The 14,923-nt window shown below is 40.4% G+C and overlaps 3 protein-coding genes and 1 long non-coding RNA gene across 7 annotated transcripts; 3 read left to right on the plus strand and 1 right to left on the minus strand.

Moving 5' to 3' along the window:
• The first annotated feature begins 5 nt into the window (after window positions 1-5).
• Window positions 6-4,605, plus strand: LOC126315263 (integrator complex subunit 3-like). Its single transcript, XM_049992501.1, has 2 exons — window positions 6-212; window positions 506-4,605. Exons 1-2 carry the CDS (start codon window positions 147-149, stop codon window positions 4,070-4,072), a joined length of 3,633 nt encoding a protein of 1,210 aa, XP_049848458.1. The 5' UTR covers window positions 6-146; the 3' UTR covers window positions 4,073-4,605.
• A 3,182-nt stretch (window positions 4,606-7,787) lies between these two features.
• Window positions 7,788-9,217, plus strand: LOC126315226 (tRNA-specific 2-thiouridylase MnmA-like). The gene is made up of 2 exons (XM_049992464.1): window positions 7,788-7,850; window positions 7,923-9,217. The coding sequence occupies exons 1-2, from the start codon at window positions 7,788-7,790 to the stop codon at window positions 9,183-9,185; spliced, it is 1,326 nt and encodes a 441-aa protein (XP_049848421.1). The 3' UTR covers window positions 9,186-9,217.
• Window positions 9,218-9,259: 42 nt separating this feature from the next.
• LOC126315454 (uncharacterized) lies at window positions 9,260-10,059 on the plus strand. The gene is made up of 2 exons (XR_007555957.1): window positions 9,260-9,387; window positions 9,550-10,059. It is a non-coding gene; the product is annotated as an uncharacterized LOC126315454 (long non-coding RNA).
• An 889-nt stretch (window positions 10,060-10,948) lies between these two features.
• Window positions 10,949-14,816, minus strand: LOC126315423 (uncharacterized). 4 transcript variants are annotated; one of them, XR_007555950.1, is made up of 5 exons: window positions 14,487-14,647; window positions 14,100-14,429; window positions 13,848-14,007; window positions 11,673-13,682; window positions 11,037-11,562 (listed from the first exon to the last, which is right to left on the minus strand). XR_007555950.1 is itself a non-coding variant. In XM_049992673.1 (3 exons), exons 1-3 carry the CDS (start codon window positions 14,136-14,138, stop codon window positions 11,881-11,883), a joined length of 2,001 nt encoding a protein of 666 aa, XP_049848630.1. In that variant the 5' UTR covers window positions 14,139-14,150; the 3' UTR covers window positions 11,037-11,880. The 4 variants fall into 4 exon arrangements, 1 of the variants encoding a protein (XP_049848630.1); XR_007555951.1 differs by having other exon boundaries at window positions 10,949-13,682; window positions 14,487-14,816; XR_007555949.1 differs by lacking the exon at window positions 14,487-14,647 and having other exon boundaries at window positions 14,100-14,149.
• Between the last annotated feature and the right edge of the window lie 107 nt (window positions 14,817-14,923).

Raw genomic sequence — 14,923 nt, forward strand, 5'->3', positions numbered from 1 at the left:
TAGTCACTTTTTTTGTAGTCAAACTGGAAAAAAGTCACAGAATTCCAATAAATAAATTGCCACTCCTTTGAGGAGAGAGTAATGTGTTCTTCTATTCTAAACCTGCTGAAACTTTGGACCCTATTTTTTCTTGATTCGCCAAGAACATGATTGCGAATATCCCAAAACTAATATCTTCAAGAAAGTTCGACAGAGTTGATGAATTGGAACAGGTACTTTTTTTGATTCTGAAAATCTAAGCATCTCCTGTTTGTCTCGATGGCACGCATTGTTACTGAATCAGGAGTATCTGATCAAATTGATTTTCCAGCTCACCCTTTTCAAGAAAATGGCGAGCTGTGGAATTTCCGCGCCTGCGATCAAACAAAAAAGATGAAAACAGAGAACGCTGATTTTAAGATGATTGTGATTTGTCGTTAGGCTTGTTCGAAATTTGAGGAAGCATGTGTTTGAGCTTGATTAATCAATTTGCTATTAATACTTGAAATCTTTTCTCTATTTTTAGGAATGGCAAGAGAACTACGTTAATGTGCTGGAAAAGTGCAAAGACAAAGCACAACAGCAAGTCACTAATATTCTCGTATCTGCCGCGATGACTTCAAACGAAGAACATGCAAACATCACGACAGGACTGATTTACGGTATTTTGGTGGATCGGAGTTCGGCTTATTTGTTTTTAAATTGCTTAGGTGTTTTGACTCGAGACAAATTCTCGCACTGCGTTTCCCAGATGCGTCGTTTGATCTTGGAACGTTATTCACGTCTTGAGGACAGTATTAAAGAACAATGCGTGTGGCTGGTGATTGCTCTCATTACCCTAGGTGCCCCGGATGTAGATCGGTTGGTGGCGGCGCTGCTGCGATACATTGTGACTGGAAGTACTCAAAAATCGAATATTTGGCTGATTCAGCAAATCCTGAGTCTGCTCACAAACTATAAAGATTGGTTCTACGAGCAGACCAATTTGATTCCAGTCGTTCTATATACCTTACTATCAGTGATAGGTGATCATACCAAATCACAATTTGACTCTATGAGAGAGCGGGAAGTAGAGTTGTGCGTTAGGCTCTTGAGAGAAAAATTCGATTTGTGCAAACTCATAGGCAGGGATCTCATCAGAATCCTATATAACGTCTTACGCATTCCGGAGTTGGAAAAAGTATGGAAAGACGTTATTATGAGCAATCAAACGCCCTCTACGCCTTATCTTCGATCCATATACTTCACACCTACTCCGAAACACATTCTAACAAGCAGAATCACCCCTGAAGCTGAACATTGGCTACGTTGGATGATGCATCACGTTCGAGCGGGGAACCAAAAACGCTACCAAATTTGGTTCTCCAAACGGCACTTTGCCTCTCCGGAGAGTGAGGCACTGATTCCAGAACTTATTCGTTGGGTTTGCGGAGCTCATCACCCATCCAACGCCATCCTTCAGTCGGATATTGTTCCTAGGTGGGCCATCTTGGGATGGCTTCTCACTAGTATTAAAACACCCTATATTGCCACCAATGCCAAGCAAGCATTATTCTATGACTGGCTTTTTTTCGTCCCTAACAAAGATAATATCATGAACGTGGAGCCAGCAATGCTTCTGATGATGAATTCCCTCAATCAATATGTTGACATTACAATCATGCTCGGAGAGTTTCTGTTTAATGCGGTCGAATCGTATATTCATTTGTCCTACCAACCTATCAGAGAGGATATAAGAAGAGGAATCTTGAACTCCGCGAAAATCATGCTTGACAAAAAAGTAATATCCTCTCTAGATCCCCTGCTCAATTGTCCCCAAATTCCCCAAAGCTGGAGAGACGCTATGAAAAAACTTCTCGATGTGTCGAGCATATCGCCGAATGGACAACCGAGGCTCCCGTATCCACAGCAAGCAATACCTATGGCTCTAAAGAATAGACCCGTTCAAGGCGGCTTAGCCGCCAGCGCGAGCAACATCTCAGATCCCTCGCTGCCCCCTTCCAATGAGTCCAATGCAAACGGAAAAATGAAACGAGATGATTTGTACAAAAAAATTGTTTCTCCTCATCCGGCCCACCATCACACAGAACAACAACGACAACCCAAGAGACACTCGATTGCCAGTACTAGCACGGCAAGTACTCAGCAATCAGAGGTGACATCTGAAAATGACACTGCAGCTCAGGTCGCCAGCTCAGCATCAAAAGAGGCGAGTTCTTTGACCTCTCTGAGCGAACCACCGCGTCTGGATCCAAACGGTTCATCCAACACCTCCAACACCGATTCAAGGACGAAAGTTATCCCACCTAAGGCTCCTAGCTCGACCCCTTCTGACCAAGACGACGAGAGTCTATTTCAGACTTGGAAAGCCGCCGTCTTTTTGACCCAGCCGCCTTCTTCTTCTAATCAACCCTCCTCCGCCGCGGCCCCTAAAAGCCAAGTCTTGACACAATCCAAATCGCCTGAATTAGTCGAACCCTACAGGAATATATTAGGACAGCTTTCATCCGCTGTCAAAGTTGGCAACTACTCTCTGGCAAGAACAGCCCTTGAATCTGTGATATCCCTATATGCAAAGCAAACGTCTTCTGACAACAATCATGAGGAACAATCATTTATACAAGTGGCTGAAGTCTTGGCAGAATCCCTTATTACTGTACTCTCCAGCGAACTTCTGGACTGTTCAACGTCCGAAACACTACCTAATATAGGACTTCCGCTACAAACAACAAGTCACTCACCTATCCATAAGGGCCTCTTTGGCGTTTTCGGCCAAAACCCCGACTCAGCGTCCTTGCTTCACCTTCTCACTTGCCTCCGCTCTATTGAACCCACTTACGGCTACCGATACCTGTGTTATCTCATAGAAAGTCAACCATTTTACTCAGACAAAAAAACGACCCTCCCTGGTAGCTCGGAGCCTATTTCTTCCTGCGTCCAAACCCCCAAAAAAGAAGCCGAAATTTCAACCGATGATTTTGCTAATTATGTCTATTCATTGAAACAAAAAAAAGACTTCAAACCCCCCCCCGACTCTGAATCAATATGCGTTGCCACGTTTATGCAGCCATACGTTCGCTGGCTACAATACAGATGCCAAAAAACAAATTTACCTTCCGACACAACTACAATAGAAGACCATTTCAGTGAGGACGTCAAGATCTTGGCCAAATCTGACTTAGATCTGTTCAACCTTGTATGCCCATATTTGTTTATGTATTTGACCGAATACGCAGTGAGTAATATCAAACTCATTAAATTACTCGTCTCCTGCTGCTTTCCGACATCTCTGCGTTCTTACGTCATGGAACTCTCCACAAATAATTACGAAATCATAGGTGATCATGCCAAAGAAGTAATCCTACAAAGCCTCGAATGGGACTCTATGTCGCAATATTGCCTCTGGTGTATTGTCAATGCAGAATTCTATCAAGCCTCCGACTTTCTGATCGAACATATACCCTCAATCCTCGACCGCATTGATGTCGACCAACATGCTGAATGTCTTGTTGGGCTTCAACAATTTCTCGCCCTCATCGAGCCCTCTCGCCTAATAACAGATGCCATCCTGTTTACGCCTTTCGAACTCGATAGATTTGTCGTCTCCGTGCTCACTCGCTGGGCACTCTGTGAAGGCGACCGAACCGCCCTTCTTTGCAAATCCATAGGCCAAACTCTGGGCGACCTCATTAAAAACCGGTTTTCTGACACAAAAAAAAAAATTTTTGCCAGGCGATCTCTGATGCATTTGTTCGTATGGTACATCGAACTTAAAGAGGAAATCGTTAGGTCCATCTTCGCGGACACCCCTCTCCGAAGCAAGATTGTGCAGCTTATCAAGGCATATGAACTTCAAACGGAGTTTTCTGTTCTTCTCAAAATGTGCCAAAATCAATGCATCAAAAATTACAAAAAACCTGCAGTTAAAAAACGCAAAAGAGACGTAGACGACTTAGACGATCCGGAAAGTGCAAACGAACAAGAAAGCAAATACCAATCTGACGAGGAAAATGATAGTTTTCTCGCTCAAAGAAACGAGATGAAAAAAAAAAAACTGGATAAGCTTGCCTTAAAGAAGACAAAATCGGAGTAATTCTTGTGCTTAAGCAAAAACTAACGGTCAACGTAAAAAGAAATTGTGGACAATTTTTGTACCAACGAATTTGAACGGTTCTGAATTAAGTGAGAATTGTAAATCTTATGCTCTATATTACCAACAACAGCTTTAAAACCGTCATTTATAAGCTTTACAGTCAAGCTCTTGCTCTGTAAAATATTCAAAATGATCCAGACCCAAAATTCGCTACAAGACTAGACCAAATTCTGGTCGCGCTGTTCTTAAAACTCCAACGCTTTTATAGTCAATAATGTTTTCATCGGTTCTAAAGCGTTGTTCACTTTTTAACGAAAGTTTCTAAATTTAATAGAATTATTTAAGATGTAATATACACAGAGATTTTGTGCACAAGAGATGATAGCTTTTGGCAACATTAGACATGAATGGTATTGTTTTGGCTTATTAAAAAAGAAAATTTCATCGTCTCGAACTACGGTGGTAGAACTTTATTATCTGTTCTTTATAAAACTTTATTGGTAACCCTTTCAGCAGTACCATCGGTACTCTCAAACTTTTAATCAGTCGTATCAACTAGGCATCGTTATATAAGGCTTTGAAGTGTGTTGGGTTATGGCTGTTTTTTACTGGGGCTTTTCAACCCCATCTAGTATTTCGGCCAATATCTAAAAAACTAATTGTATAAGACAGGGTAAAGCGGGGCTATCTTTACTGTTTCTAAAACCGACGAGCAATCGAGTAGCTGTTTTTGATCAATTTTAAAACTCAATTTTAAAACAATACAATAGAAACCAAAAGTGTAGCTGGTTTTTGCTCATAAAAATTTTCTTTGAAATGACAAAAAGTTCTCAGGTTATTTACTCGCATATTGCAGAGATTCAATTTCAGGACCGGAAGAGCTGTTTTCATTTTTACAAAAATTAATGTACAGGCGTATATATTCCGAACCGAAGCGAGCGTATCCAGATAAATACGCATGCACATCACGTGTGTCGTGCATTTCACATCTGCGGTATTGCTATAAAAAGTGTGCTTGACAGTTTGACTTATTCTGGACTATTTTCTTGATGTCGCTATTAAGAAATACGGTGATTTTCCCTGTTGGCTATTACACTTTTATTTGCCCTTTGCATATGATTTCCAGGGTTCATATCCTGCATTGAACATGTCATTCTGCAAATCGACGGAGGGCGCGCTGTCGCCAGCAGCCGTGCATTTACTTTTTACAATCGTTTCAATGACATTTTTAAGCGACTGCTTTTTTTTTATAGATAAGTAGGGCTGATTCAAATAATGGAGATGCGTCCGCTTTTTGCTTTTTTTCAAATTATTTTGTTGGACCTTGAGAGACTCTAAAGAGAAGCGTTAGGATTGGGCGGAGCAGAAAAGCTGAAATTTTTGATTTGGGCGTACGAAGGTATCGGTCATTGGATGGCGGGCATTTCTTTCTTTTACGAAGTCGATCGCTAGGAGGGGTAGAATTGGAGTTGAGTTCGATGAGAGATTGAAGCTGGGATTCGATAATTGAAGCGGGCATGTAGAATTTTTATTTTTACGTATATACATGTGATATTTGTATATACGCTATAAGGAAATATCGGGAAAATTTTTTTTTAGATTGATTGTTTTTTAAGAAATCGCCATCTTCTTCGTTAATCTTTTGCGGGTTTCAGCTCTTGTAAGTAGGCACGTTGATGTTATGTTATCTGCGGTCAGTTTTGATTGAAAAGCATGCAAGAAAGATGTTTTGTGCATTGTTTTTTAGAGCTCAAAAATGGAGGTAAATCGGAGACGAATATCGTTTGTGATGTTCGAGCAAATTGGCAAAGTGTGGAAAGAAGCAAAGAGAGCAATTTTTTCGTCCCCTTGTTTATGAGAGCTTATACCGTGCAATGGAAGCAGAGTCAATTTTGTGGTTCCTTATATCGTTGAGTCATCAAAGGAGCGCGGCATATAAAATACAATATACCCCATCTGATGAGACCTATTAGATTATTTTGATTTTTGACTGTCTTGCTGACTTTTTGTGTACACTAGTCTTCTTTTTTGATCAGAACTGAAACATGTCGAAGAAGGTAGATGCCCCGGCGAGACAAGTTGTTCAGACATTTGGACGAAAAAAGAATGCCATCGCAGTGGCCTATGTAACCAGTGGAAAAGGTGAAATCCGCGTAAATGGCGTTCCAATAGAGCTGGTTCAACCCGATACTTTACGTCTAAAAGTCCTAGAGCCTATATTACTCCTTGGGCATGTAAGATTTCAAAACATTAATATCAACCTAAGCGTTAGGGGTGGTGGAAACGTTGCTCAAATATACGCTATCCGTCAGGCTATCGCCAAATCTATCATTTCTTGGCATGCAAAATATGTAGATGAAGCATCCAAGATTCAGCTGAAGGACATCTTGATCGACTACGACCGCTCGTTGCTCGTTGCCGATCCCAGACGTTGTGAGCCCAAAAAATTCGGTGGACGCGGTGCTCGAGCCAGAAAACAAAAGTCTTACCGTTAAACGCTGCCACATTCCCGAAGCTGGTTGGCCACCTTATGAAGAGGTTACATTTTCAAGTCTTGTCGGTCACACAGCTACCCTGTACCCCTTCTTCACTATAAAAGCATCGATTAACAAACTTTCATTATTCTTCTCGGCGTCTTTTGTAGATGTATAGATTTATTGTCCGATATATTTGCAACTGTTGTTCAGAACGTGTATACAACACACAGAAATATCAATTACGTGTGTGCAAACAAACACACAATTTTTTTCCTTTTTTATAAAGGCGTTAGCATCTTTAGTCGACGTTGGCATTAAAGCCCAGGAAAAGACATTTGAAATCCCTAGCACACGGTGAGGGGTTTATCAAAGGAGGAATCAGAGCATCAAGAAAGAGGGAAGGAGCACCTCTAAAAGCTCAACAATTGTTGACGAATTAGGCAAAGTCTATGTTCAGCAAATGTATTCTAATGGACCCAGTCTTAATTTAGTAACATAATAAATGCGCGTGTAAGGTGTTCTAACATTGTCTTTAAATAATGTGTGCTCAGCCAGTTCGATTGACGGGGTGACTTCCTGTGGACATAAAATCCACATGTCTCAAAAAGCGACTGTGAATAGTAGGAAGTTTAGTTTAGGACGCTATCTTGCTCTGAACAACTATGCTTTGATTACGTGTGGAGTCCTAATCATCTTGCTCTTGCATATCTGGACATTAATTTTCTACAAGAGACTGAACTTGCTGGTATGCGCCAGATACCAGAACGTGTGCGAAGTGTGTCGATGCACACTTTCAGATGATAGCGATGAATTCAATAACACTGACCCCGAATTTCGAGCTATCTCGCATAGTCGAGTCCGTGTGTCTTAGCGTGCGCAAGCAGCTGAGGTTTTCGGACATATTGCTCAGGTATCAACTGATGCTACACATTATCGAAGGCCCAACTTTTGCACTGGCGTGCGCAACCTTTTTGGCATTATGTCTGCTCTATGACTGATAGCCCTCATAGGCCGAGCGGATGAGCGCCTCTCAGCTCCGGCTGGGGGAACCCGATGCGTTCAACTTTTTCAGGGATAGAACAGAAAAATAAATTGTATCGCGACATATTATTACTATGGCTGCTGCGGAACTCTGTTTAGTAGGTTCTTTTCTTCGGTGATACGCAGCGCCTCTCTTCGAGGCGGGGGATGTCGGCAGGGCTTGCATATGTGAGCCAGTGTGAGTGACTCTGCTAAGAATGCTCGGAGTTTTTCATCGTTGGCGGGGACGTTTGTGTTCGAAACACACAAACCGACGTAAGGTAAGTCTTTCTCAAGACATAAAAATGGGTGTTTTTACGTTGTGCTTCGTAACGACTTATTTTTGTGTTAAGTTTTTTTCGACGTCGTCCCCCCGGGTGGCGGTAGCCCTGTCGGGGGGCGTTGACTCGTCCGTGGCGGCATTGCTACTTAAGAAACAGGGATACGACGTTTACGGAATTTTTATGAAGAACTGGAGCGAGGAAGAAGAATCCATTTGTACTGGCCAAGACGACTTGTCGCAAGTTGATCAGCTGTGCCGGCATCTGAATATTCCGTACCGTGTTGTCGAATTTCAGAAAGAGTACTGGAACGAAGTGTTTCAGCCGTTTTTAAGTGGTTACGAACGCGGAATGACCCCTAATCCGGACGTTGTTTGCAACCGCGAAATCAAATTTCGCGCTTTGACCAACAACGTATTTTCAAGGGATCCGAGCGTTGACTATTTGGCTACGGGTCACTACGCACAGTTGGTTCCAGATCTCGAGGATCCGCGTGAACTTGAGCTGCGCTGCGCCGTGGATAGAAAGAAGGACCAAACCTACTTTTTGGTCCAAGTGGACCCTCAGATGCTTTTCCGGATCAAGTTTCCAATCGGGCACTTGACAAAGGACCGCGTCAGACAAATCGCCAGCGAAAACGGGCTACCCACTGCAAAAAGAAGAGAAAGTATGGGTTTATGTTTTATTGGAAAGCGAAAATTCGACCAATTTTTGGCAGAATATCTGTTTCAACCAGAGACAGAAGTTGTCTCCTCCGAGACCGGGAAACTGGTCGCACGTAAGCGAGGCGCCATCTATTTGACAATAGGGCAAAAGGTGTGCATAGGGGGATTGGCGGCTAAGCTGTACGTGGTCGATAAAGATGCACGAAACAACAAAATTTACGTCTGTGAAGGGAGGCGACATCCTCTGCTGTACAGAAGAATGCTTGTCGCATACCAGATGAATTGGTTCACCGAAAGGACAGTGGAAAAAATGAGGAATGGTAGTGAAGAGATTAGATGTTGGGCAAAAATCAGACATGGGAAGGAAATGGTCGAGTGCAAAATACGGAGCTTGAGAGTCGACAGATGGAACACCTGTTTCAATGACAACAACAGCGAGAGATATTCAGATGGCTCCGTAGAAAAATGGTTCCAAGAGTATGAAAACGGAGATAGTGGCAAACAAGGACGCGCCATCGAGGTAGAGTTCAACGATCCCCAACGTGCGATTTCAATTGGTCAATTTTTGGGTCTATATTCTGAAAATAGATGCATCGGAGGCGGTATGATCATCAAAGTCGGAAAGAATGAGTGGACAAGAGCATGCTCTGATAAAGGAGTCCCCAATTAACAATAGTCTAAGAAAATAAAAGAAAAAGTTTTACTGCCGATCGAAAATCTTATTTTTACTGTTTCGAGATCTTCCACATCATCCTTCTTTAAAGAAAGATGACAGATACGGACCAAACGCCCATTTACTATGAAATGGATGGTGTTCAAGTTGTTATGAATAACCAAAATTTAGGCACCGGTAAAATTCTTATGGATAATGTGTATGAATTTTATTCAGCATTTAGATCAGCGCTGATGGTTTTCTTCGCCAAGATTGTGCCTGACCTAAACGGAAATGTTTGAAACTATGTAAATGCGCGTTAAATGCCTCATTTTACGTGCAAATCTTGGAATTCTCGCTTACTCTGAATTATGTTTCTTAGTCGTTTCAAGTGGACATCGAGCGATAGTTCGCAGACTATTGAAAAAAATTATTCTTCAATCATTTTGTACGCAATTTGCCAAAAAAATCCGGGTTTTCATCTCTACACCCAGTTTGAGACAGACGCCGAATCCTCTGATCAAGAGGATATACTGGAAATCAAGTGGATTCCTCCTACGGAACAGGACGTGAGGGACATGTCTACCTTGTTGTACAAAAGTGAATGCTTTAAATCAAACGCAGAAGAAGAAGAGGAGGAGCCAGACATGAATGCATATTGGGTAGACTCTGACAACAAAGAGGAAGGTGAGTGTTTAGAAGAGACAAAACCAAATGGCGTAAATTCTCAGAACTAAGAAATACTAATATTTCGGGCGAGTTGCAGATATAGAAAAATATCAATCAAGGTAATTAATATGCCTAAAATGAATAAGTACTATATTTTTTAATGTATCCATCAAATGCGATAAATAAAGTTGCACCAGTCATTTCGTTTTGGTCTCTGAGGATATATCTGGGTATTTTCTTTTTGGAAACATACAGAAGAGGCCATGTTCAAAAAAACTTCGCTGACGCGTTTTTGGCATTCTCGCTTTATAAGATACAGCTTCAAACCTCAAAAGACCCACTCCCGTATATTCTTCTTCTGACGAGGAACGTTCAGGGCCTGAATTCTATACACGAAATACCAATAAACCTAGTTCTAGAACGCCAATAGAGGCCCGTTAAGTAATGAGCAACCCCCCCAGATTTTACACATATTGGATCTTCCTACAGTACCATATACAAAAACTCACCGTTCGAAGAAAAGGTTAAATGGCGACGTGAGTTTTGTACTAGATATGGTCGGAAAAGCTTATACACAGCAATATTTGAATATCTTCAGCACGAACGGTCGATTGGCTTTCCTATCTATGCTTTCAGAACTCATCTTAGAACGTATGAAGTTGTCGTCGACCTTGTAAAGGCGTATGATGACCATCGTGGGGTCCATTTTGAGGTCAAAAACTTTGCTCCATAAAGCCAAATTAGTCCAAGAATTCCGCGACTATGCCACGGAAAGCTTAGAAAAAGGACGAATTAAACCAGTTGTCGACAAGATTCCTCCAGTAGACAGAATCGAGGAAGTGCATCAATACATCATCGAAGGTAACAAAAACACAGGAAAACTGAACTGGCTTTAGCTCTACCTTTAAAATAAATAGCATCGCACATATTCAAAAAAGAAAGAAACACTGAAGAGCTAAATTCTGCAAAAAAATATTTTTTCGCCATTCATGTGCTAACAGCAGCGCACCATTTAAGTCAAAGCACAGCCAATTGAGCAAATCAATTTTTGGAAGATTCTGCTCAAAAGGAGTTCAAAAAACCAAGTTGTTTCAGATAAGCACTTTCTGATATTGGTTAGCATAGAAACTTTTTTTCATCAGATGAGAGCAACTGTTTGAGAAAAGACCGGCCAACTCTCTCTTTGCAGGAAAAGCCAATAGCGGAAAATCGTCCGTGTTGACGCGCCTACAAGAACAAATCAATTCTGAAAATTCAAGTACACTTCCATTTGAATACATTATTCCTGAATCGATTCAAGCAGTGTAGGGGGTGTGCTATTTCGCGGATGCACCGACGGGATGACAGGGTTATCATGAAAATTCCTAAACAAATTTAGATGCGTCTGTACCAAAAACCAGATTGACACATTTCTTGACTGCGATCAGCACTTTTGTGTGTGCAACAGAAAGCGGTTCATCGGTCGGCCAACTTTGGTGTTTGTTGTAATCAGAGTTTTAAAGGATGGCAGATTTATTTATATAATCCGTGTTTGGCAACTGGAGACGATTGAAACTCTGCAAAAGCAGAGGGATTTGTTCGAACTTGTCCTCCATCGTGAAAACTTCAAAGGCGTAGTGGTATTTGCTGTCTTAGATTTTTCCAATCCATGGGCATTGGCACATCAGGCAAAGCTAGTTTATATACATTATGGCGTCATCATATATACAGTTTAGATCTAGACTATCTAAAATAGGAAAAACGTAAAAGATACATCATTGGAATAAAAATTCATGTTAACGCGATGAATTTGAATTCCGATATCCTACGATTACTTATTCAAATACGTGTCTGTACATTTTACGGCTATTCATAATAATTGCGCGTGACGCAAGAGCGTAGAAAGACTTCCCGCTTTGTTGGTTGCAGAAACGATGGTACTAGAGCCGTCACATCGAATATACAAATTACGTCAGCAGTATAGAAGAATGATTGCAGGTATTAAGTGATAGGAAGGGATGAGGTTGGTGTCTCCTAATTTTCGAGCCTATTCTAGAGATCACTACTATTTCTTTAATCGTTTTAGGACAGAAGACCATATGAGCACGATACGATCTTGGTAGTAGAGGTTTTTCAAGCCCAGCATACTATCATCTACGCTGTACCTATATGCGCCCTTCATGTACGCGAATAGACGTCTTAGGTACGTGTTTTTCTGTATACGGTAGTGAATAGAGTTGGTGAGTCTCTCAGTGAAATAATTTATTTTTTGGATCCGTGGGTCAAGGGAAGAGAGCTTGTTCAGAAGGTACACATTCATGTCTGTAAGATCTCCCACTTTTTTGCGATATATAGCGTTCTGCTCTTGAAGTAAAGTAAGGATCGATGTTTTGTCAGATGGCTTTACTTGTTTGAGCTGCTTGCTGAGTTTCCAAAGCTTTTCATCGTCCGTGTTCATAAATCCATACTCGGTTTTCTGAATTATCGAAAGTATATGTTTAACATGAGCTAATTCAGCAGTGGTAGCCACATTTTTCAACAAATAAGGATCTTCCAATTCTGCGGGGTTAGATGTGCTTTGCAACAATAGTAAATCGTTCGAAAGATTCTGAGACGTCGAAATGCTATTATCTGATTCATTAGAGAACGAATCTCTGTTTCCAACCACCGAAAAATAACCTTTTTCTTTTTGTTCAATAGAAGGAGGCCTGTGAAACGTTTCGAGTTGATATTTAAATTGACTTAATTGAGGGATAGAGAGCTGAGATCCAGAAACGGACTTATTTAAACAACGAGGGTGTTTAAAAGTATCACTACCAATTTTGCCAAATTTAATGGACTTGATTTCTTTTTCACTCACTCTGTAAGTTAATTCAGGCGGAATAAAAAGACGCATAATATTATTTGAGTTATTTTTGCTGTTGACAAGAAGTCGAACATTGTTCAAACTTCGATACGCCATTTCCAAGTTCGGGCTAAGTATCGCATCTATCTTTTCTAAAACATTCAACAAGTTCCAGAAAAATTTAGAGCGAGACAACGGAACGTTTTTTAACGAAAGGCAGTACTGATAGATTAACGGCCTTATTTCGAGCAAGTAGTATATTACATATTCAAATGATAAATGAAGCTCATAATTAATTGTGACGGTATTGACGATACGACGAATATCAGGTTCTGTTCCAATCAAGGTTGATGATCGATTAGTTTTGCCATTTTCTGCGTTGAATTCGGCATTAGGTGTCAAGAGACTTTCGCTCGAATTTTTGGCGCCTCTCAAATTCAGGGTGGTAACCACTTGAAGCTTCATAGTGCAGAGGCTGATGATGAACATTCGAAAAGGTATCTGAAATGCATCGATTAGGCAATTATATTCCAAGTGCTCCGGTTTTTTGAATGGAACTTGATCAGAAAGGTGTAAAAGGACCTTTTTTAAAAACAATATTTCTCCAGTTTTCAGTGGGATATCTCGCTTCAAGCTCCAAATACTAGGCATCAGCAAGGGTGGTATTAACAAGAAATCGGAGACGAAATGAGAAATAATTTTATGCGTTGCATCGAGATTAAACTTTGTCTGTAACATTTTTGACCACTTTCTGAAAATAAGGCTCAATCGACGAGAAAACCGTAATGAGTTACAAACTCTGTTGATTATAACCGCAAAAGTGCCTCTCGTGCTTGGTTCGTTTAATTCTAGCTCAATATTGAGCTTAGACTTCAAATCGTCTGGAAGACCTTGCAAATCTGATAATTCGACTTTTCTATAGATGGTGCTGTAGTTCATATCATGAATATTCAAAAAATTTAAAACATCTGCAAGCACGCAGAAGAGTATGGATTCTCTTGATAGAACGTCGGTCGGGAAAACTGAAGAACAAAAAATTTCAAAGTGAGTTCCGAGGCTGCAAAACTATTGTACGCGTTTGTGGATTTGTCGACAGAAAAATGCACTTTTTTAATATCAACACCAATTATTCAAGCAATGGATAAATAACCATGATTTTTTTGGTGCTATTGAAAAAGTCTACGTACCTGCTTTTTTAATACACTCGTTGAAACAGTACAACCAAACTTGATGCAAGTTTTTTTGAATAAAAAATGTAGCCAAGCACTTTGAAAACATAGACAATTCATATTTTAATTGCAGGTTATTTATGAGGTGCAAGAATAACTTGGGGTAATTAACCAGGATCTAGGTGGGCAACGGTCAGTTTAGAGTTAGAATTAGTTTTCATATAAACCTTCTTGAAACTAAGCATGCACCGTTGTAAAAATATGCCGTACCTTTTCAAGCTTCTGCTTCAAAATAGCTAGCTCTTTCATGGCTGATAAAGAAAGACCAGCGCTTTAAGAAATAAAATATTTAAATTTTAAAAAATATTTTGTAAGAATTTGATACAACAGATCTTGGACTAGTTACCCAAGAAATACAGCGTCACACAGCTCTATGGAAACTCAACTTGTTTATAGCAGGAGTTATAGTGAATCAAACTTAGTTCTACTAGAGCTGCCGGAACATTTAGTCCGTGACCTCGAGTATGAAAGGTAGTGACGGTTATACTAGACTGCAAAACGTTGATCAATTTATAACCTAAAGACTATATTTAGCTTTGTCTTCAAGGGTGGTGTTAGTGATAATGTTGTCATGTGCACAAAAAATAGCTTATTTACCGTTAGAGAAGTAGGTTAAATCAATATGCTATGCAAGCAATGTTTTTGGAATTAAATGATTGACATCAGGCACCATGGAAAATACGGTTTGGTAGGCACCCTCCTCAAATTCTATTCTTTTAGTCAATTCGTTTCCATTTAAAGTACGGCAAAGCAGTATTGGCGCATAGTATTTTTTTTGTTATAAAAAACTAATTAAATTTTCAGAATGAAACTGAAATTGCTGCGACTGTGGACAGATATTGGTGTTTGGAGCACGCTAGTACTAATATAGATCATCTGAAGAAGTGGGTCATCCATCATCCACTTGATTTGACTGAAGAGAGAAGTAAACTGACTGATATACATGGAATTCTGTCAGATGAAAAAATTACTTTTTTTAGTACTCAAGAACTTTTAAATATAGTGCAAACCAACGAAAGCGAGCTGTTGAATGC

The sequence above is a fragment of the Schistocerca gregaria genome, unplaced genomic scaffold, assembly GCF_023897955.1.
Source record: "Schistocerca gregaria isolate iqSchGreg1 unplaced genomic scaffold, iqSchGreg1.2 ptg000569l, whole genome shotgun sequence".
Classification (NCBI taxonomy): Eukaryota; Metazoa; Arthropoda; class Insecta; order Orthoptera; family Acrididae; genus Schistocerca; species Schistocerca gregaria.